General features: G+C 43.7%; 2 protein-coding genes across 7 annotated transcripts in view; one reads left to right on the forward strand and one right to left on the reverse strand.

The window, feature by feature from the left end:
• LRBA (LPS responsive beige-like anchor protein) overlaps window positions 1-20,711 on the forward strand; it is a 396,366-nt gene that overhangs the window by 218,376 nt on the left and 157,279 nt on the right. The gene's annotated exons all lie outside the window — the stretch shown is intronic.
• On the reverse strand, window positions 257-2,148 carry MAB21L2 (mab-21 like 2). The gene has a single exon (XM_040554879.1). It carries the CDS (start codon window positions 1,822-1,824, stop codon window positions 745-747), a length of 1,080 nt encoding a protein of 359 aa, XP_040410813.1. The 5' UTR covers window positions 1,825-2,148; the 3' UTR covers window positions 257-744.

Raw genomic sequence — 20,711 nt, forward strand, 5'->3', positions numbered from 1 at the left:
ATAAGCCAGGAGGAAAGTAAGCGAGCCCTCAATTTCGGGTGCGGGGGCCGGCTCTGGTGCAGCCCGCCGGGGCTCCACAGAAAATGGAGGCAGCGCTGAGGGCGCCGGGGGCCGTGCCAAGCCGGGGGCTGCCCGGCGCCTCCAGGACGGCTCTTGCCGATTTTATTCTATTTTTTTTTTTTTAACGTTCCTCCCGAGGTTCAGACAGAATCTACTTGCCTGAATTTAAGAACCAGTGACGAAAAGTCCAAGTAAAGTTAAAGTAATATTTTTATTACTATTTGCAACAAGTCAGTCGCGGGGCACATAATCTGACCTTGGCACCGAAATACATTTAACATCAGTAAAACTTTTTTAAAGGGCGATTTGTACATATAGTTAAATAATTTTTCACTTGGTGACAACATTCAGGCAAAAGAAGAGAGAATAAGAAAAGGACTATACATTTGTTCGAAAAGGTACCTGTGGGGGTTCGTTCGTTTGGCCGCGGCAAAAGTCCGATCGCTTCTGCCAGTGACTTGGGAGAAACGCGGCTGGGCTCGGCTCGGCTCTTCCCGGCTTGGGGCAGGGGCTGGGCACCCCGGCCGCAAGTTTTTAAGCGCCGAGCTGCAGGTAGGTGGGGGCGAAGCCTCCCCCCGTCCTCGGCCGCCTCTTCCCGAGCCGTCGCTGGCGTGGCGGGGCGAGGAGGCTGCGGGCGCCGCGGTCGTTTGCGGAGGGCGAGCTCGGCGCGGGCGGGTGCGAGCCCTATAGTTTGTCGAGGCTTTTGGGATTGGTGAGGATTTCCCTGGCTAGCCTCCAGGTCTGTTTGGCGGCGCTTTCCAGGGCCGAGTGGGGCTTGCCCTGAAAGAGGTCTAGGTTGGGCAGGAAGTAGTGGGGGCAGCGCCGGCACTGCAGGCAGGAGATGAGCTGCAGGAGGATGCCGTTGAGCCGGTCGCCCAGGCACGCCTCGTCCCAGTCGGTCTCCCGCGGGTGCTTCTCGCACTCGTACAGCAGCAGCGTCTTCATGTGGTAGTTGTTGAGCGGCTGCCCCGGCAGCTCCAGGTGCCGGTCGCGCAGCGTCTTGAGCACCGAGAGGCACTTGTTCCGGCAGCCGCCCATCAGCAGGCGGTTCTCGGCCTCGCCGAACTGCAGCACCCAGGCGTCGCTCTCGGCCGAGCTCTGCTTGCCCGTCAGCGAGTAGCACTCCTTGGAGAGCAGGTTGAAGCCCTCCGCCTTCACCTCCGCCACCCGGTTGGGGCCGGGCCAGGGGATGTGCGGCATGGGCCACTGCGCCGCGCTGCGCGGCCAGATGCCGGTGCACTTGAAGGCGGGCGTGATCTGCACCACGTAGCGCTCCCGGATGCGCAGCTTCACCTCGCTCGTGTCCGCGATCATCTTCACCACGTCCCGGTAGCTGCACTTGTCCACGGCCTGGGCCACCAGCGTCTGGAAGCGGGAGCGGATCTTGCGGGCCGACAGGTAGCCCGAGGCGGTGATGAACTCCACCCAGAGGGACATGCTGCGCTTGCGGCCGTCGCTCAGCTTGAGCACGGCGCAGCCCGGCAGGGAGCCGTCGTCCACGAAGTTGAAGACGCCCATCTGGTTGAGGTAGAGCACCACCTCGAACTCGGTGGGCGAGATCACCTCCAGCCCCTCGTAGCGGGCGTCGATCTCGCTCAGGGAGCTGATGAAGCGCGGCTCCTGCACCTCCACCTCCTTCAGCACGTCCGACACCACCTTGCACACCTCCCGGATGGTTTTGGCGATGGCCGCCTTGCGGGCCTGGCAGCGCTCCGTGTAGTATTTGTTGAGCTGGTACACCAGCTTGGCCTGCGCGGCGATCATGTTGGGGCACAGGTCCGGGCTGTACACCGGGCTCTCGCAGTACGTTGAGGGATCCAATGCTTTAGCGGAGGCTGCAGCTTCGCCGAGGGCACCGGCCGGCTCGCAGCCCCCCACCCCCTCCGGGAAGACGGCGGCAGCGGCGCGCCGCCGAGCGCCCTTAAACGCTCAGGGAGGAGGAGGCGGAGGAGGAGGAAGAGGAGGAGGAGGAAGGTGGCAGCGCTCGGTAGGACGAGGCGCGGAGCGGCGAGCCCCAGCGCTGCCCCGGCGGGGAGGAGGGCGAGCCTCGGGCCGGCGGGACGGGGCGAGCCGGGCGGCGGCGGGGCTGGGGCCGGGGCCGGGGCCGGGGCCGGGAGCGGGGCCGCGGGCAGCCCCCGCCGGCTGCCGGAGCGCCAAGTTGCGGGGGGCGCTGGGAGCACGTTGCCTTCGCGCTCGGCCGCCCACCCCCCCGCGCCGCTGCGCCCCCGCTTCAGCAGTTCATGAAAAAAGCCCGGCCCGGCCAAACTTCCCCGGGAGGCGCAGGAGGTCCCCGCAGAAGAGCCGGTCGGCGGCGAAGTTTCGAGGGAGGAGGAGGAGGAGAAGAATGCGAGCAATGCCCCGAGCGGCAGAGCGAGCCCTCTGCGGCTGCCTCCCTCGCTCCCGCTCTCAGTCCGTGGCACCGCCAGCGACGTGCATGAGTTTGGCCGCCGCTCTCAGCCTGTCAGGGGGTGTTGGTGACTTCCCTTTTCCTGCCGGAGGCGTTGTCTGAGCCCGGCTCTGCGGCTCTCGCTAGCTCTAGGCGCAGACTTGCGCGCTTGGTCTGCGCTCTCCCATTCCTGGCCCGCAGCGCTACCAGAGCCCCTTTGGATTTATTAGGGTTGCTTTTTCTCTCGCTTTGCACAGACTTGTGTTTTATCCTGAGCGGGAGGGAGGGCGTAGCCGCCGTGCCCGAGGGCGCTTCTCCTCCCCCTCCCCACCCCTGGAAGTGCGCGCCGAGGCTCTCACTTTCTGCGCCTCTCCTTCTCCTCCTCCTCCTCCTCCTCCTCCTCCTCCTCCTCCTCCTCCTCCTCTCTCCTCCTCCTGCTGCTGCTCCGCGTGGCGGCGGGGCTCTGGGCTGCCGCGCGCCTTCTGTACTTTATGAATGGGGCCGGGGCGGCCGGGAGGCGGGGCCGCGCCTCCTACAATCGCCGCCGAGCTGTCAGCGCCGCGGCCAATCGCGGCGCCGGGCGGGGGCGCGGCGGGCGCGGGGGCGCGCACGGGCACACGCGGGACCCGGTGCCGGTGCCCGGAGCCCACGCGTGACTCGCCGCCGGGGCAGGGAAAAGCTACGGTGCCGGCCGCTCACTAGGAGGAGACCCAGCGCCCGTGTGCAGGGGAGGGAAGGGGGAGCGGTACTTCTCGTGCCGGCATAAATCCGCTGCCGCTCACGCCGGGCTGCAGCGGTGAAAGTGAGAGCGGCGCTGGCCCCGAGTCGCGCACCTTGTTTTACTGCCCTCGGCCGGGGCCGCGCTCGCCTTCGTTTCGATAAACCCGGCGCCGAAAAGTTCCGCGCGTCCTCCCGAAGCGGAGGAGCGAGGTATTCGTAAAGGACGCGCTGGTTTTTGTTGCGAGTTCGCATTAACAACGGTACGGAGCCGTAGAGCCGCGGCTCCGTTATGTCCGCTCCGAAACGGGGCGGGCGAGCTCCGGCGTGGCCCTGGGACAGCAGCGACCCACCGGGCGGTCCCCCTGCTCCCCCAAGATCCCCCTGTCCTCCCGAAGTCCCCGTGCCCCCCGAGGTCCCGGTGCCGGCCCCGCCGCTCCCCGGCAGCCGGTGCGCTCCTCCCGGCCCGGCCGGCGCCTGGCCCCCGTCCTTGCGCTCCTTCCCCTCTCGCCGCGGCCGGCTGAGTTTAATGAAGCCACCAGCGCCGGCTGCTTGCCGCGTGCGTTTAAATTAGAAACACGGCTCGGGCCGGCCGACTGCGCGCTGGGAGAAGTAGGGGCGAGCCCGGCGGCGGGGCTGCCTCCTCCCTGCGGAGCCGCCCGGCCTCTGCTTTGCAGGCCCCGGTCCCCGCTGTCCCCGGCGGGAGAGAGAGCAGCCCCCGGGGGCGGCCAGGTGTCCTCCTTCTCTCCCTTTCCCCGGACGCCGAGCTCGGCCCGGCTGCCCCCCGGTCCCACGGCAGCCCCGGGGCGGGAGGAGGCTCCTGGGAGCGTGGCAGCGCGCTCCCTTTTTCGGGTCCCCTTTTGGGGCCGAGCAGAAAGAGCGCGGACCGCTCCCCCCCCCCGGTAAGGTGACTGATGGCAGAGCGTCGCCGGCGTCCGGATTTGAAACAATTCATTACCAATTTTCCCGTCTGAGGTTGAAGCTCTAGTAAATAATAAATCAGCTAAACAAAAGCCGACTTTAATTTATTGCCCCGGCGCTAATTAGAAACATCATTTGAGCAATAAACTTAAACACTTGAAGCGAATAACGCACGGGAAAGCCTTCTCTCCTGCGTCGGGGCGCTTGCGGCCGCGCTGCGTTAAGCCGAGCTCCGTCTGCGGTGGAATTTGCTCTCGCCGGGCTGAATAATCGGAGGGGGACCAGCACCCGAGGAGGCTGTAACTGAAGAGCCCTTGTCACCTCCGCTTTTGTGCAAGGAGCCCATGGGCGGCTCGCTGCCCGGGCAGCGGCAGGAGATACTGTATGCCATTAGAAGCACCGCCCGGGCGTGTGTGCGCGCCGCCGAGAGGGAAACTCTCGAGGCTAAAAGCCACTTGAAGCCTTCAGCCCGATTGATCTGTATTCTCTCGTTATAATCCGTCTCATCATACTTGAGTTAATGAGGCAGGGGCGGGGGTGATCTGATGGTCCTTGACAAATTCATTAGGGAGGCTGCGGGACATTTTATTTGACTGTTAAACATCGTGTTTGTTTGGTTTAAGCGGTGCCAACATCAGCATGCCGCTGCCTGGAGCAATAGTGTTTTGTTAGCGAGGGCTTCTGTAAAAAAAGCTCCCGGGAAGGGGGCTGGTGTGCAGGGCGCCTTTGCTCTCTCCTCGGCTCCTCCTGCCCGCTCCCTCCCTCTCGGCGCCGTGGGGAGCTCGCTCCGGTGTAAACCCACACGTGGAAACGGGGCGCGCAGCTCGCTTCTTTCCCCGCTGCGGAGAGTGGCAGCGAACGGCTGCGAGGAAATGTGCGGAGACTTTTTTTTTTTCCTCCCTCCCCGAGAGAGAATGCTTTGCCTCTGTATTAACCCTTAAACAAACAAACAAAACCACAAAACCAGAAGAAAACTGGAAAACAAATCGGAGTTTTAGCAAGAAGCACCCACACTTTTTATTGTATGATCTAGTAGCATACTTACCGTTGCTTGACTAGCTAGCTTGTCAGTGGCATGCTTTACGTATTTCAGAGCCTTTTTATTCTAAAAGGTGCATTTTTAAAGTTTCTATAACAGGTTACAGATGCAACTTTTAATTTTTAAGTCAAATCAAAGCCTAATGAAATTGACTTGAGACTATTAAAAGGTTTCTGCCAAATCTACCCTTTTTCTCTTCACTCCCCTCACTGAGTGGAGACAGAAAAGCGAATGCAGGAACAGGTGCTCCAAAAAGGGATAATAAGTATGTTTATGAATAGCATATGAAATATGTACGTGTACACATACGCTTTTTTCGTAGCAGCTTTGTAGACGAGACCCAGCTAGCGCTCCGTTATTTCTTGGTAGCTGGTTTCCTTTCTGTCCTTTCATTTAAGGGAAACAGGTTCGTGGAAAACAGAAAAATTAATCTGCTCGTGGAACCTAACATCGTCAGATTTTTTTCCTGGGGATCAGTATTCAAACATTCTCAGCTTTGAGCGCTTTGTAGAACTCTGCTTCCATTTATAGAAGAACAGTATGGGAAAAGAGCTAGTGCCCTTTGCCTGTCATTTTCATACATTCCTGCACTGCTGATGGAGCTTGAACTGCTGCAGGGAATGTATGGATTTGAGAAGAAATGATTCAGTAATGCATGTTGTGTTTCTCCACAGCGAAACCAGGTTAATGGTTACAGTAAATGCTGCTGTGGGTTTGACAGTTAAAATTCTGTTTACATTCAATAGTATGCAGTGTGTACCTTTTCTTTAAAGTCATGCCTTGGCTTTACCATCTGCTGATCTGTTCTAAGGACTGTGTTTATGAAGTTAGCTGATAGCACACGTTGAGGGAGGAAAGATGTTTTCACTTCTGCAGATTTCATTAATGCATCTCATCAGTTAAGAGTATTATATAAATCTATATTTTTTATTTTTTATTTTTTTTTGCTATGAAGATTGAGTGGTATGATAATTAAATCATTTATTCATGTTTCTAAGTTTCCCCTCGCTTTCTTTCTGGACTGGGAAGGGGGAGGGTTCCAACTGCTCCTTTAAGTAGCTTATTTTTCCTTTCCTATTCTGTCTTAAAATGTGGATGTGTTCATATTCTGTTAAACCATGAACAACCTGAAGGCTTTCTCTATTGCTTTTAACCTTGCGTTAAGGCTAGTTTCTCTTTTCTCGCGATGAATAGTTGTGACATTTAGCTGTAAGATTGTTAAACACTGTTTCATAAGTTTGCCTTCAGTAAGCTGGCAATTGGGAGGGCACCAGAAAAGAACAGTTCTAATGCTTTTATAGCATTTTCTTCTTTAAAAACTTCTTGTGGGCCTGTTACTTTGTTTGGATACGGTTGCGGTGGGTGCATGCTATTTCATCCTGCAGAATTAACTAAGTTCAGTGTGTTGGCTGGTCATTACTTACAGTAATTGATTAATTGCATGAATAATATCCATTTTTAAAAGTATGAAAGCATGTAATACGCTGGGATTTTGCCAACTTGATTTCCAGTTGAATGCAATAACACGTGTTTGCTTGGGAAAATTTGAGGTGGGCTACGATGGTAATCTCTCGTACTGTTCTTAAAAATGCTCTCAGGCTAAGTGAGCGCTTCCTTTAAAAATATGAAAATTACGTGGATATTCTAAACAAAGTCAAAGTTCTGGAAATTAAGAAATAAATAGTTCAGAGGTGTTTGGCCGTGACTTTTCACTTTATGAGTAGGTGCCTGATGTTTATTATCTTAGATGTTCACGTATCTTGTGCATATACAGTGAATAATCATGCCAGCAAACAATAACCTACATGCCTTAATTGGTTAGATGAATTATTTTAAAGATTGAAAACCTCATGCAGCTAGCTGAGATGAAGGATATTTATGAATATTTAGAATTCTCTAACCATAGTCTTAAAAATTTTCAGTTTCTAGTTCCAGAAGTGAAAGCCTCTTATTTATACGCTTACACTTTTTAAAAGTACTTCCCCAAGTACCACGTACAGCAGTGTGAAATACCCGGCTCCTCACCAGCCGCCCTAAAGGTTACAACATTTTAGTGAGCTTCCACGAGTGCAATTTATAAAGGGAAAGGGGGGTGTGGGAGGAGGGGGCAGAGGGGGCTCAATCTTCTCAATAGCACTGCTGACCAGCATGGAATATATCGAGTCTCTCTCTCTTTTGTTTTTTGTTTTGTTTTGTTTTTGTCCCCCTCCTTCTCCCCCCAGTATTTTAAGATGATTAGGGTTTGACTTTGGATACGGTAGAAAAGGCACGTGAGTTTCACTTAAATGTAATTTATTTATTTATTTTTGTGCTTCCTGTTTGAGCAGTTTTGTAATTGTTTCCTTATTCAAATATTTTACAGTTTTAATGCAAAGTTAGAGCTGTCTACTTTTCTGCTCATTGTACTTTATGGTAATAAACTTGTATCCTTTTGAAGTAGTATGTTGGCATAAAAGTAGCGTATTACTAGTTATAAAATCATTGCAGGGGGTTTGTTGCTACTTCTAATGAGAGAATCAAATCATAGCTATTCCTATTTATATCTTGCTGTGCGTATCTTATTTCAGAATAACTTCCCCATGGTAATACGCTGCTCTCTTTTTAGTTTTCTTATGAATTAGATAAAACCTGCGTGCAAAACAGTTCAATGTACCATCTCCTGGAGCTGGGAAGGGGAGACTGTATTGGTTCAAATAATGTATAGAAGCCATCTGCATAGTTTAATTGAAATAATATTTGGTGATCTAAGGGATGGAAATTGTTCCTTTTCTTTAACCATCTGAAATAAAACTAGGATGTAAAACAGCTGTCTTGGCCTATGGAAATCAAGGTTCTGCCAGTCTGTTTCTTTTCTTCATTTTCTCCTTCTATCTTCCTTTATTATCTTTGGATCCCAAGGAGTCTTTCTTATTTTCTAACTGGTTTTGTCTGCAACAAGGGGCTGGGTTGGTGGGTTTAAATAGACTTTGGATAGAGTGAAAAATCTTTGATCTATGGCTATGACTGCTTCCAAATGATTTGCTTGCTGGGACTGGACACTGTCCATGCCCTTTCACTTCACTATCAGATAGGCACACAAAAAGGACTTGACATGCTACCAGATGCATAGTTAATCATTGCATTAGGTCTGTAAAGGGGTCCATCCAGACTCAATTAGGTCTACCATTTTTAACTAGTGTTTGCTCTGTAGTTTGTTTGGAATGCAATATTAATTCTAGCCGCTGTTCTGCTTATTTAACAGTGCTTTAATAGACTGCTACACTGTTATTTTCAAGAGGTTTTCTCTGCATTTCTTCTATTTTACTTGTATTTTGAACAACTGACTGTTAAGATGTAACAGATATTATTGCAGTAATTACCTGAAGCTTTCATGAAAAAAGAAGTTTTTGCCTTTTTGTAATTCAGCTGTTTTTCTTTCTCAGTACTGATTTCTAAATATGCAGTTGAAATAAGCTAAATGCAGCGACTGACACGTGTTGAGGTGGTGGTCAGAAAAATAGCTTACAAGAGTGTCTCAAGGTTTGCGACAGACTCTTAAACTCCAAAACCCGAACAGCAGCAGTTCCCCTATCATTTATTTACGTAAGAGCTCGTTCCTATATCTGGCACTGCATGCTTTTCTGTGAGAAGGATATTCAAGGTGCGGGAGTTCAGAAGGTTCAGCTGTAGGGTAAAAAGCAGCAGGTAAATTACTACTCTGAATCTTGCCTGGGGTTTCCAGGAGTAGTTTGTATATTTACACTAAAAGGCGTTAACTGTGCACTGCATAAAGAGCGCTGAAAATTCCTAGAATTCACAGGATTTCAAAAAAATATAACTTTAGTTCATAGAGTTAGCCTGTCCTTTCACGGTATGATGAAGCTCCAGTGTTCAAATTGTATAAATTGTTTTGATCACACGTGCTGTCTATATTTCCCACTAATGCTTGTATTGAGGATGGTAGGCCTACAGGAGGAGGGGCTCAAAAGCGCATAAAACCATTGTTGCTTGAAACCTGATTTAAAAGAAATGAACACTAATCAGACTATTCAAAAATATTTTTGTTTGTTTTTAATAAAATAATATTTTTTTAAATAATTAAAATTATTATGGAGCAAGACATTCAGATGTTAACTTTTTTTTAATCTGATATAGTTACTGTAGCTATTGTATTCATCTTCAGGAAATAGTTCAGCCTTTACTTTAAATCTGAGATTTCATGCTTCAGTTCTTTGCTCCATGGTTGTCAATATTCTTTAAGGAGGGAAGATGCATTAAAATGTGTCATTTATCATTTGGTTGTGGTCACAGTGATACTCAGATGCTGCTAATGGACTTCCAAGATACAGGATGTACAAGCCAGTACTGCTCAGAAGTGCCAGTTAGGGCTCTCCAGGGATTTTTAAATTATTTATGCCTACCTGCTGCTCTCAAAGACAGGTGTGCATGTGTGTGCACGTGTATAATGCATTAATGGTTAGTATTCGTGCATATAAATATGCAGGGGAGAGTAGGACTAACGCAGGAGCCCTTAGGAGGCACAGGCAGGTAGCTTTCCCTTGTCGTGGAAAGTTGTGGAAGTCCATTTTAAGCGGCTTTCAAGTGCCAGCACACCTACGGAGGGCAATTGCCTATGGGTACGGGGCGGGTTTCCAGAGCGTGAACTTGAAAGAAAGTGGGACTTGAAATGCCCGGTCATTTGTGAATTTATGTTTTATCTCCCTTCACTTGAAAATTTATGAGGAGAGTGACTTCGGGTGCTTGCGTTGTGTGTTCCAGGGCTTGCCCCCACTGATAACACCCTTGTTGGCGTGAAAGTGCAATGCAAATTATGACAGTTACAACCTTCTGTTTTGTTTAACCTGTCAGTGGATTTCCTGGCTCAGTGCTGAGGGCAATGGTGTGTTCAGCTAGTTCCATATTCACCTAAACTTAAAAGGTCAGGTTTCTACAGGCAAGCCTAGTCAAAGCCTAATTGATGAGGAGGGCAGGGGGACAGAATTTACTGTTCTGTTGGCTAGTTTCATATCGTTAGGTTGTCCTGAAAGCATCAGGCAGTCACAGCCCCTTTCATGTAAGTGCTGACCCTAGACAGGAGCTGACAATCAAAGGAGGCAGCCACAGGAACCAGTGCAAGTAGGCTATTGATTTTTCAGTTAGGTCTAAGTAGTTTGTAGTATGGGTAATGGGTGACAGAGGCAGGTATGTCATTATCAATGAGCTCCAGAACAGTAGCGACAGCCCCCACTCATATTTCCTTCAGCACTGACAGTATGCATCCAGCAGTGGTCAATAAATCGCCCAACCTTTTCCTGACAAGTGACTTGGAGGTGGGGGTGGGAGTCAAAGAGCTAAACTTCTGTACTTGAACTTGACGGGGATGCAGAGAGACGATGCCAGCATCTGCGTCCGCGGCTGCTTAGGCGAGGAGCCGAGGAGATCGTGGAGAACAAAGCCATGGCGGAGGCCTGGCCGGGAAGCTTGGCTCGCTTTGAGAAAGTAAACGTTTTTTTCCAGATCGAGTAGAATAGCCTAAAACGTCAGCTTTCTGCCTAAATGGGGTCTGCTGCAGTAGTTAATTTAGGTTACCATGGCAGGGCTTTGTTTTTACTTTAGCGTTGCTCTGCATTTAATCAAGGTTATACTGCCGCGGCAGCGCAACAGTCGTGGTCTGCCGCTCAAAATCCGCTTTTAATTCCTAGTTTCCTCTTCTTAAATTTCATATGTGGAGACTATTTAAAGATACTGAGGCTTTCTTATAAATCCAAAGTGCTGTCAATACAGTTTCTGTTCTGACTACCGATGCTGTTTTCGGTTGGCGGTGGAGTACCAATACTTTAGGAAGCTGAAAAAAAGTTTTTATTACTGGGACTTTAATAGCCGTGGTTTCTGAATTTAATAGAGCTACATCCAAATTTTAGGTGTACACTTCAATAAATTCGGAAAGATACTGAGAGACCTTAAACATGCTAGTAAGTGTTTGTTGTTGTTGCTTTAGTTTTTAAATACACTTGTATGGAAAATCAATTAAATGAATTAAAATATCTGAATCTCCTGAAGTTTTCTAGTGTTGTTGCTTTATGTGAGGGATGCAAGTTATCCGCATTTTTCCAGAAGTTGGAATTCAGTCAGGTTTTATGCTGTGCGCAGATGTTAACAAAATAGCATGTGCTTATAATTAAAAAAAATCTTTAAACAAATTGAAATAAAGCAGGAGAGTAAATGTTTTGAAAAACTTCCTTAAAATAACTCATTGCTATGGTATCTTGTTTAACAACGTTTGTAATGTTACACAGAGCGGGAATCTGAGACTGTGTATATTGAATAACTGCAAAGTATCATACATGACTGAAACTTTTTCATCCATCTGCAGCAGCTAGAGCCATTTTCTTCGTGGCTGCCTTTTTAACTGCAAGAGCAGTGTTGACACAGACGCAAGAAGCGAGCTGAAATTTATCAGAGGATTAAGAAATCCGTTAATAAATATTTGTATAAGCTACAAACCTGAGTACCTGTATATTTGAAGCAGTTATAAATTAATTAGGAATAAAAATCTGTTTAGGTATTGTTGCATTGCCTAGTGAACAAAGCCTTGGAAGACAGGGTGACTGTCTTCCAGAGGAAATATTTTTTGGTTAGCTGGATAGAAGGTGTGCTGGGTTGTTTGAGGCCTTAGCTATTCAGTGAGAGTTCTTCCTCTGTCAGTAGTGACTACGTCTTGCAGGGCCTTTTTTTATGTTAAATGAGGTAAAAAGTACAGCCGAGCAGTTCAAGTCTTATCTTTCCTTATAAACAAGTACAACATCTTTCAGTGCATTTTCAGTGTTGCTGGCATGTTGTGTTATTGCAGAAACGTAAAAAGGAGCTGCAGAAAGGCGACAAATTAAATTTTCATGAAAGAAAACCCTAATCAGCAGTGACAGTGTAAAAGAAAGATGATTGCCACTTGGTCATTGTGGAGAGGCACTTAGGCTTGGTGTCAGTGCTTCTGTTAATGATGACTAATGTCTTTCTTGGAGAAAACGCATGCTCAAACATACTGCTACGGTCCAGAGAAAGAACTGAGAGATAGGCACTATTAAGGAAAAAGGTTGTGAATCCTAAAGCAAAAGCCTAGGTCTTCAGCTGGAAAGGCTATAGTGTTTCTGCAATGCCAGAAATCTCAGCTGTAAAACTGTTCTTGTTCCACTCTTTAAGCAAAAATATACAAAAATGTGTGTGTATATATATATATATACACACACACACAAGCATATGCATTATATGCTAGCTGGTGTCTGCTGCTTTAATTAAGAAGGAAGGTATAGCTGACACTGACCAACATATAAGCACTCTAGTCAGAAGTCACGTTTTATTCCTCTTCTGTTAATGAAGCCTGCTTTTGTTAAAGAACAAAACCTGCTGCAATATTTTCTTTGTTAAGCACTGTGCTTGTGTTCTGAATAAACCTTTCATAGTCAAATGTGAAATGACTCAAAAGACCTTTTCAAATCTTGAAGCTTTGGCTGTTAGGTATATTGGCAAAAAAAAGAGGTGGCATGTGTCATTTCTTCAGCTTCCCCCAAAGTGAGACCTTTCAGAAGGGCATTTGCAATGCTTGTCATATTTTTTCATATACATCTTATTGGCCTGACAAGTCTAGAGGACCATGAGAAAACAGATGTCATTGCATTCAGACAACACTAATTACTCTGGGATTTTTGCAGCCTCAGTGCCTGCATGTAACTGTCGATTATGACTGTTTATGTGGCCTATCATGGGTACACGCTGCACACTCAGATGGTGCCACCAGGCTTTGTGTTTCCTGTTACCGCACAATAAGATGGAAAAATCAGCAACAAGCACCACGACAAGAAAATGCCTTAGTGCGCTACTTGTATACGTTTGAAATACATTTTGTTAAGAGCTGCATTCACATTTGTTATTAGATCAAGTCTTTTTCTCTTTTAGATCACACTTCACAATAGAAGCCAACAGTTATCTCCTCTTATAAACCGGAGCGTTGGTATCTTCTTTGTTAGATTTTCTTAGCGAGTCTGTCATTTCAGAATCTATTCTTCCTATGCAGCAACAACTGCTGCACGATTTTTAACACAAAGTTCAAGCAGTGGTCACGTCGTGGCCTGACTTTGTATGTTATCTCGAATGTTGGTACGCGTTTCATAAGCAGAACAACCAATGTTAATCACAGATTGGAAAATAAAAGCTCCAATAATGTAACTTCACATGCTGATGAAGCAGAAATAGAAGCAGCTTTATCAAAGATGTATGATGAGATAAAACTGCAGTCTCTGCTGTACAGTTATAGTAATTATGACTAATGAACCGTCCAGTCTGGATGAAATGGCATGCCCACAGGGACTGTGTCCAATCAGTTGTGACTTATGCAAGCTGAACAAAACATTGATGATGTTCCAGATTCAATATTGTAACAGGAAGTGTGGTCTTTGTTTGCAATGTCAGGTTTGTTGAGGTATTTTCAAGCAATTTAGGCATAAACAGTGTTAGTAAATAAAGTCTTAAGAGTTGGGGTTTGTTGAGGTTTTAAATGAGCTTACAGAATTACAATTTGCCGGGATCAAATATACCTGAATTAAACAAACAAACAAACAACGCATCAGTGGCATGTTCCTGATGCAATATACTTCAAAGTGGGTCTGATTTTCTTTCTAATCTGTCATTAAAAATGTTACATTTTAATATGCTGAATATAAGGAAAGCAAAAGATCCAAAACTTATGATTGTAATCATATATCTGTTTAGACTTACTGGGGTAATTTCTTTAAAAAAATATTGTTTGAGATCGGACACTACTTTCATTTTTATTTTGAAGCACTCTACACTTTGAAACAGTCTATAATTTGTAAGTAAAAGAAGACAGGTACTTCACAGCATCAGTGTCTGAAAGACAATTTCTTATGGTGGGAAGGTTAATTCATACAGCCAACATAAAATGGATGTCCAGTAGGTTTTAAAAATTTATAGGCTAGCAGAGAAATAATTTTAGAATAGCTTTATAAAAACAATATGTGTAGTTGTAGAAAAAGAAAAAAACAAATAATTCTGAAAAATAAAACCGATTATAATGGGAACTTCTGAAGTTAATTGCAAGATAACAAGACAGCACAAAGAAAAATGCCTTTTCTAAAAACAGATTTGTGATAAGTTATTAAGGCTCAGTCTGGAAGCAATTGTCTATCAGTCGGTTTACTTACATGCAACTGTTTGAAGGATTTAGCAATAAAATGATCGACACATTGCAGATGTTAGTGATACAATTACAATCAGTTTAGCATTTTGCCTGAACCCCTCTATAAGCTGACAAAGAAAAATTATTTCAAAAGCAAGAAGTGGTGGTTAACTGCAAACAAACTGCAAGAAAACTATGGAAAAAACCCCAAACAAATAAACACCTTAAAACATGTTTAGAACAAAGGTAAAGCATCATTTGACAAAACACCTTTTAGACTGATGTGCTGTTTAAAAACAGCGTGTGTGTATGTTAGTCAGGAAGATTGAAGTTGCGTTGATTCTTAAAATCCACCTGAAATGAGTACATTGCTATCAAAGAACCTGGCAATTAAAGTCTCGCTTACCTGACATTTGAGTTCATTGCTGTTCTTTTGTATTGCTTAAAAGAAAGGCGGATAGTGATTTGACACGCCTGTGATTTTCCTGAAACATTTTTTTTTAAGTAATACGTTTTCTCCCCCCCCCCCCCCCCCCGCATTGAAACTCAAAAGCTGACATTTTATTCAGTATGTTTGTTTTTCTTCTCCTGAAATGGAGGAAATCACAAGCATATCTCCAGTGTTTGTCATCCTTCATTCTGAACAAACCTGAGTACTGTTAGATGTGGGTTCAAGTAGATTTTAGGTAAATATGTCTTTTTTAATCTATAGCCTTCAGCCGTTTGATTAAAGTCATTAACTAAGTCCATTTGAAAAAAGAAATTGCTAGAAATATAAATTAGCTTACCATTTCTGTTATGTAAATGTCCAGAGATACTGCAAGGGACCTTCTAAGAATCAGAATCCTTTGCTGTTGTCTCTTGCAATAAAGCATATTGCATTAAATCTGGTGAATGTTAAAATATTTTATACAATTTGGAATATAATGTTAAGATGAAGAATGTTGATAAGTAAACTCCTCTGAAAAATTACTACATTTTGGCTATATTAAATAATTAAAGGTACGATCTTTTGGAGACTGTGGCACTGTTGACTCTCTTCTACAATTTCATTTCAGAATCAATAGGATGCAATGTATTAGTCCATTATCTAATTTTACTGCATGGAAGGTTGCATTACTATCACATTTATTTAATGATTATATCAGTATTGTGCCAATTGAGTCAGGACTGAATTTGCTAGATGCTGTACAAATGTACAGAATTTATTTTCTTTCTTCCAAAGAGTTATTATTTAACAGTAATGGATTTAAATATGTAAATATTGTGTAAGTTCTATATAACAATTTTGGAAACAAGTGTTTATCTGTATTACAATAAAGTATTTACTTTTGAGCTGTGTTTTTTAGGAGGCCTCAGTCCTCCCTTTTTCACATGAAGCCATTGATAATGCTCCTGTAAATTTGTGCCAATACTGAGCGGCTTTTTGCTTTTTTTGGGATGTCTGTTGTTTTAACTTTGTTCCCCGCTACAGACCTGAACACATTGTTGGTGTCCAGCAAGTTGTACTTGTTCGTTAAATATGATCAGGGGTTGTAGATACTCAGTGTATCTATACATTCTTTAAATTAAAACCGAGGAGTGTTGTATCTCAAGGATTTAATTTTATCTACATGTTGCAGTGTGTATTTGTGTAATACATGAGACACCTTGTGCATTCTAATTATATTTGGTTGCTGTCTTTTTATGCAAGAGTCGCTTGGTCTACTTTTATTCCTGTGAGCAAGTTTCAAAGTCTTTGGAAAGATAACACTTTCATAGGGAGAGTGAATTGTGTTTCATATGTGATAATGGGGAGCTGTTGCTATATTCTACGTCATCTACGTCATAGGGCAGCAAAATTCAGAGATCATTTTACTAAGAATTCTAAGTAACTAAGTAACTAATTCTAATTAACTAAGAATTTTACTAAGATTCTCTTACATAAATTCAGAATCACATAGATTGCTTACATCTTGAAACTTCCTAGCTATTTTTTGTGTCTTCTTACCTACAACAAATTATGTTGACAACATGTGCTAGAATTTTAGGATTCATTATAAACTTTATTTCTGTACTGGTTTAAATAGATTTTACACTTGTCTTCTGCTCCTTAATCCCAGAGTAAAATAGGTATTCTGTTGCTTAGGTATCTTATGCTGATCAATTCATGCAATGACCTGCATGCGCTCTGAGGAAAAAATGGTTTTCATGGAAACTACTTTGAAAGAGTCTTTTCTTAAGGAAACCTCTTGACGGATTTCTATTCACTGCTAACATATGAATACAAAACTGGAATATTGCTTCCACCTATTCTTCAGAATATTCTTCCTGCCTTTTCTTTTTCTCATTTGAATTAAATCAAGGCAAACGATGAATTACCTGCTTAGTGGCCCCCCTTCCCACATCTGTTACATACGAGGCAGGATGGAAACCTTCAATTTCCCCCAGTTATACTAGGATTGGTTTCTGCTGTCCCATATTGAAATGTAAACCTGAAATGTGATTTCTCTTTGAGCTGCTGGGAATGTCTGCCTCGGTCTCTTAGTGGATAAAAAATGTGTATAAACTTTTGACTAAGATACCTTTTCGTTAATGATTTCAGATGTTTTAGTTTTGTGATTTCTCCATGTCAGGGATTCTAAAATGATAACTTTCACTGATTTTCCCATAGGGTTTTACGTTAGAGTATGCAAGGTGACTGATGCTTATGGATGTAGGAATAAATCGATCTTCATTAGGGAGACAAACTGAGGTAGAAAATTACTCTTCAGTGCAGGACACTTGCTTAGCATTCAGTGCAAGTGAGCACGACTTTTTCTGGCTTGTAATGACTAGCATAAAACAGAGTTGGTCAGAGCAGCATGTGCTGGCCTGCCTTATCTATCCTAAATATATCCCTAATTAGCCTTATGCTTGGGACAGGTAGGAGAAGCCAGTGAAAGTGTGATTGGGTTGTCTTAGTTTCAGATTTTCCCCGTAGCAAGGTAGTTTCAGTAGCCCACTTCAGGAAAACGTGCCTTATTTGCAAAGCTCTGGCAATGCGGGGGCACCTTTGAAGGATTAAAGATTTGCCTCCCATTACTCTTGGTCTGGATTCTAATTTTCCTGATCTATATCCACAATAAGTCATTTAACTGAGTTATATTACTTTGTTGGAAAACAAATAGGAGTATAGCAGGGTCAGGCGGAAAGCATTTTCTTATTAAGTCAGTTATTGATATTTTGTCTGCTATACCTGGAATAAGGTGAAAAATCAAAGCTTAAAAACAAACAAACAAACACAAATAACAACAACAAAATAACTCCTCTGTGAACTAATGGTATTAAAATCAAATTGAGTCAATTTAAGTATTTTATTTTGACCTCTGGCTTCAAGTATTATTCACTCAGTGTGTGTGCACAAGAATAGTCATAATTAATAATCTCCAAAATTTAACTAAGCAAGGCATTTTTTTTAACCAAAATCCTTTGTTTTGAAAAATTTCATTATTTTTAAAAGCTTTGAAAGCTTTCCTCCATGTAGTATTGTTTGACAGATCAAAAATGAACATTTCTCATAAACAATTTCATCTTGAATTGATATACAGGAATTTGATTGACATAAAATTCCAACAATGAATTGATAAATACCAACTGAAATGATAGTTCAGAAGTTCTTTACTATCTCTGGACTTTAGCACTTTTATGTTATGTCACAGGTATTTTGTCTTCCATGAGTATCCACCAAGATATTTGCAGAAATTCTGCTGCTCGTTGGAGTTTGGATTATAGATGTTTTTGTTGTTCTGCCTCCTGCCTCTCCTTCATTGTTTTTAGGTATTATATTTTTTCTTTGATATTTTTATTTCTCTTTTATGTGAGACAAATCTTAAGATCCTGTGCTCTCTTGTTGCTTGTAGGTAAGTGTTATTTTGCTTTTTTTGCCACCCTAAACTAATCTAGTAAATATCACTTCCTCTGTGTAACGTTAATCTTTCAGAAGTTCGTTCTGTACTGGAGAAAATAAATAATTAGAGATAGGTAAGAGGTGAATGATGTGTAGGTGTAAATATTCTGTAGATTAAAACATGCTGCATGGCTACTCTAGGTCTCTTTTGAGGTAGTCATGAAAACTTAAATTGTGTGCCTCATATATTTAAGGCCAGTGCGCCTATATGATTTTATTAATGTGCTATAAATCTTATATTCACGAGCGGTGTTTACTACTGTGCAGTATATTTAAAAGAAAATTTATGCCTCACTGCAGAAGGAAGGTAGGCTAGTGAAAAAATACAAGGGTGGATCTTAAACATTTATCCAAATCTGACAAGTATTTGTGAAGAATTTATTCCTGTAAATTTCTGCCGAGAGTAAATGATACGTACTCTAGCCTTGGTTTTAATAAAATCCTTTCAATATTTATTTATGCATGCACAGGTGAAATAAAGGCATGTCTTTTGTCACTGTCTGTATACAAGAACCTTGTGAGTGTTCTTTTTGGATCTTGGGATGAGCTTTTAATCCTGTTTTAAAGTGGGTCATTCTTCACTTTGGCGTTGTACCTTAAAGACCTTGCTGGCCCCTCTTCGGTAGGAATAGTAATTTTCTCAGTAAGGCACATCTTGTCTGTCTTTGACCATATGCATCTTTCACTACATACCCCTTTTCTTCTGGACCCAACTGTATTCCTTAATCAAAAGGGATGGGTTCTTACACTAACTCAAAGTGTAAATTAGGGTAAGTCACAGAAACTCAAGACAGCTCACTTCCTACTTACAAGACTTGTTTGATCTTCTTTTGGTAAATTACTTGTGTTTTCCCCTTTACAACACCTAGGAAAACTCTCTCTGTGGTCCTTAGGGAATAGCAGGAAGTTATTGTAGATGTGATTCACACCAGTAGTGAAACTGCCTGCTTAAAAGTTACTTGCCTAGTGCTGTTGAAAGGACAGTGGTTATTTCACCAAGGAAACATTTTTTATTTGTATGGGGGCATTGTAGATTGTGCAGAAAAATATAGTTAATGTACCATGCATAACCTGCTATGGCCCTTAAAGTTGCACTTCCACCTTGCAGCAGTTAAAATATTAGGCAGCAATACAAAACAGATATTCTGGATGCCTGTTAAAAGTTTTGTTAGACTCTTCGTGCTTCTATACTCTTTATAATTAAAATCAAGTTCTAATGCTGTTTAAAAAGAAAGCATATGTACTTTATTGGACAAATTTTCACTTCAATATATAGAAACAAAAGCATTACTCATGTGGGAGAAGTGCAGAGAACAATTGAAGAAAAGATTCTGGAATGTATGAAAATTTTACAGCCTGAGATACTTCTCACCAGACTTACTCTTGTAGATACGTGGTTATGCAAATACTTGCTTAATGTGCACTGTTAGAGATTCTGTCTGTAATTATAAGTGTGAATGTTTAGGTAATCTAAGTAGCCTCAGTAACAGGAGATCAGTGGCATAGTTTTCTGTCCTTCCTTCAGACTTCGGAAACTTCTTAAAGGAAAAATGGGTCTTTTGCCATGTCCTGTCAGTAAGGAAAGCTGCTATAACTAGGGATAGAAAAGCACATGGGAGATTATACAATCTAGGCCATTTAGGGTTCCTGTTTTGTTCATGTGGTATTGTGTATGGGGGTAGACAGTAAAATTCAACTTAAATACATACTGCCTTGAGTAACTTGCCACAAGCTAGGTTTGATTCATTTAAAAATGAATCCCCCACCCCTAACAAATGGTTAGTTTTCAGCTGGCAAAGCTCCCTGAAATAGTTTTCTGTATATGGTTACCTGAGTTTTGTGCCAGTGCAAGGTATGTTTGGTATAGCAAATGTTTGACCAGGGACTGTGGTTCTGCAGCAGCCTGGATTTATGGTGGCTTAAGTAGCTGTGATTATGATGATCACAGTCTGCTTTTGCACACCCTCTGAATTGTAGGAAGCAGTACAGGTTTTTCACCCTGAAAGATATCTTTTTTCCCCCAGGCATTATGTTGACAAGAGGTTTTGGATATCAAAAATGTTTTTTATACTGGATTGTGTTACAAACTACAGTGAGGGTCTTTCATGTTTCAATATACTCTCCACTGTTTTTCTGCATGCCTGTTAGCCCTTCTGAGTATCCTTAGTTATTAAAAGATTCTTCTTCTTCTGACCCCTGTGACACAAGCTTTCAACCCCTGCCGTGTTTTGGTCATATGTTCTGTCACCCTTTGGATACTCTGGAGAACATGGAGGAGAACTGAGGCATGCACTAATGTGCCCTAGTACCCTTTTTTACAGATTTATTATGCTCCTGGGAGAGCAATGCCTTGATGTATACTATTATCGTGAGATCATCTTCAACTCAATCCAGCCTAGGATAAAATAGATATGAAAGCACTTCTTTACAACATTCAAAATGGCAAATACAGTTATGTACATGTATAAAACATAGAGGTGAAGAAATAAAA

The sequence above is a fragment of the Cygnus olor genome, chromosome 4 (assembly GCF_009769625.2).
Source record: "Cygnus olor isolate bCygOlo1 chromosome 4, bCygOlo1.pri.v2, whole genome shotgun sequence".
Lineage (NCBI taxonomy): Eukaryota > Metazoa > Chordata > Aves > Anseriformes > Anatidae > Cygnus > Cygnus olor.

Coding starts and splice junctions, on each gene's coding strand:
- MAB21L2 (XM_040554879.1), bottom strand. CDS start 1,824: ATGATCGCCGCGCAGGCCAAGCTGGTGTACCAGCTCAACAAATACTAC.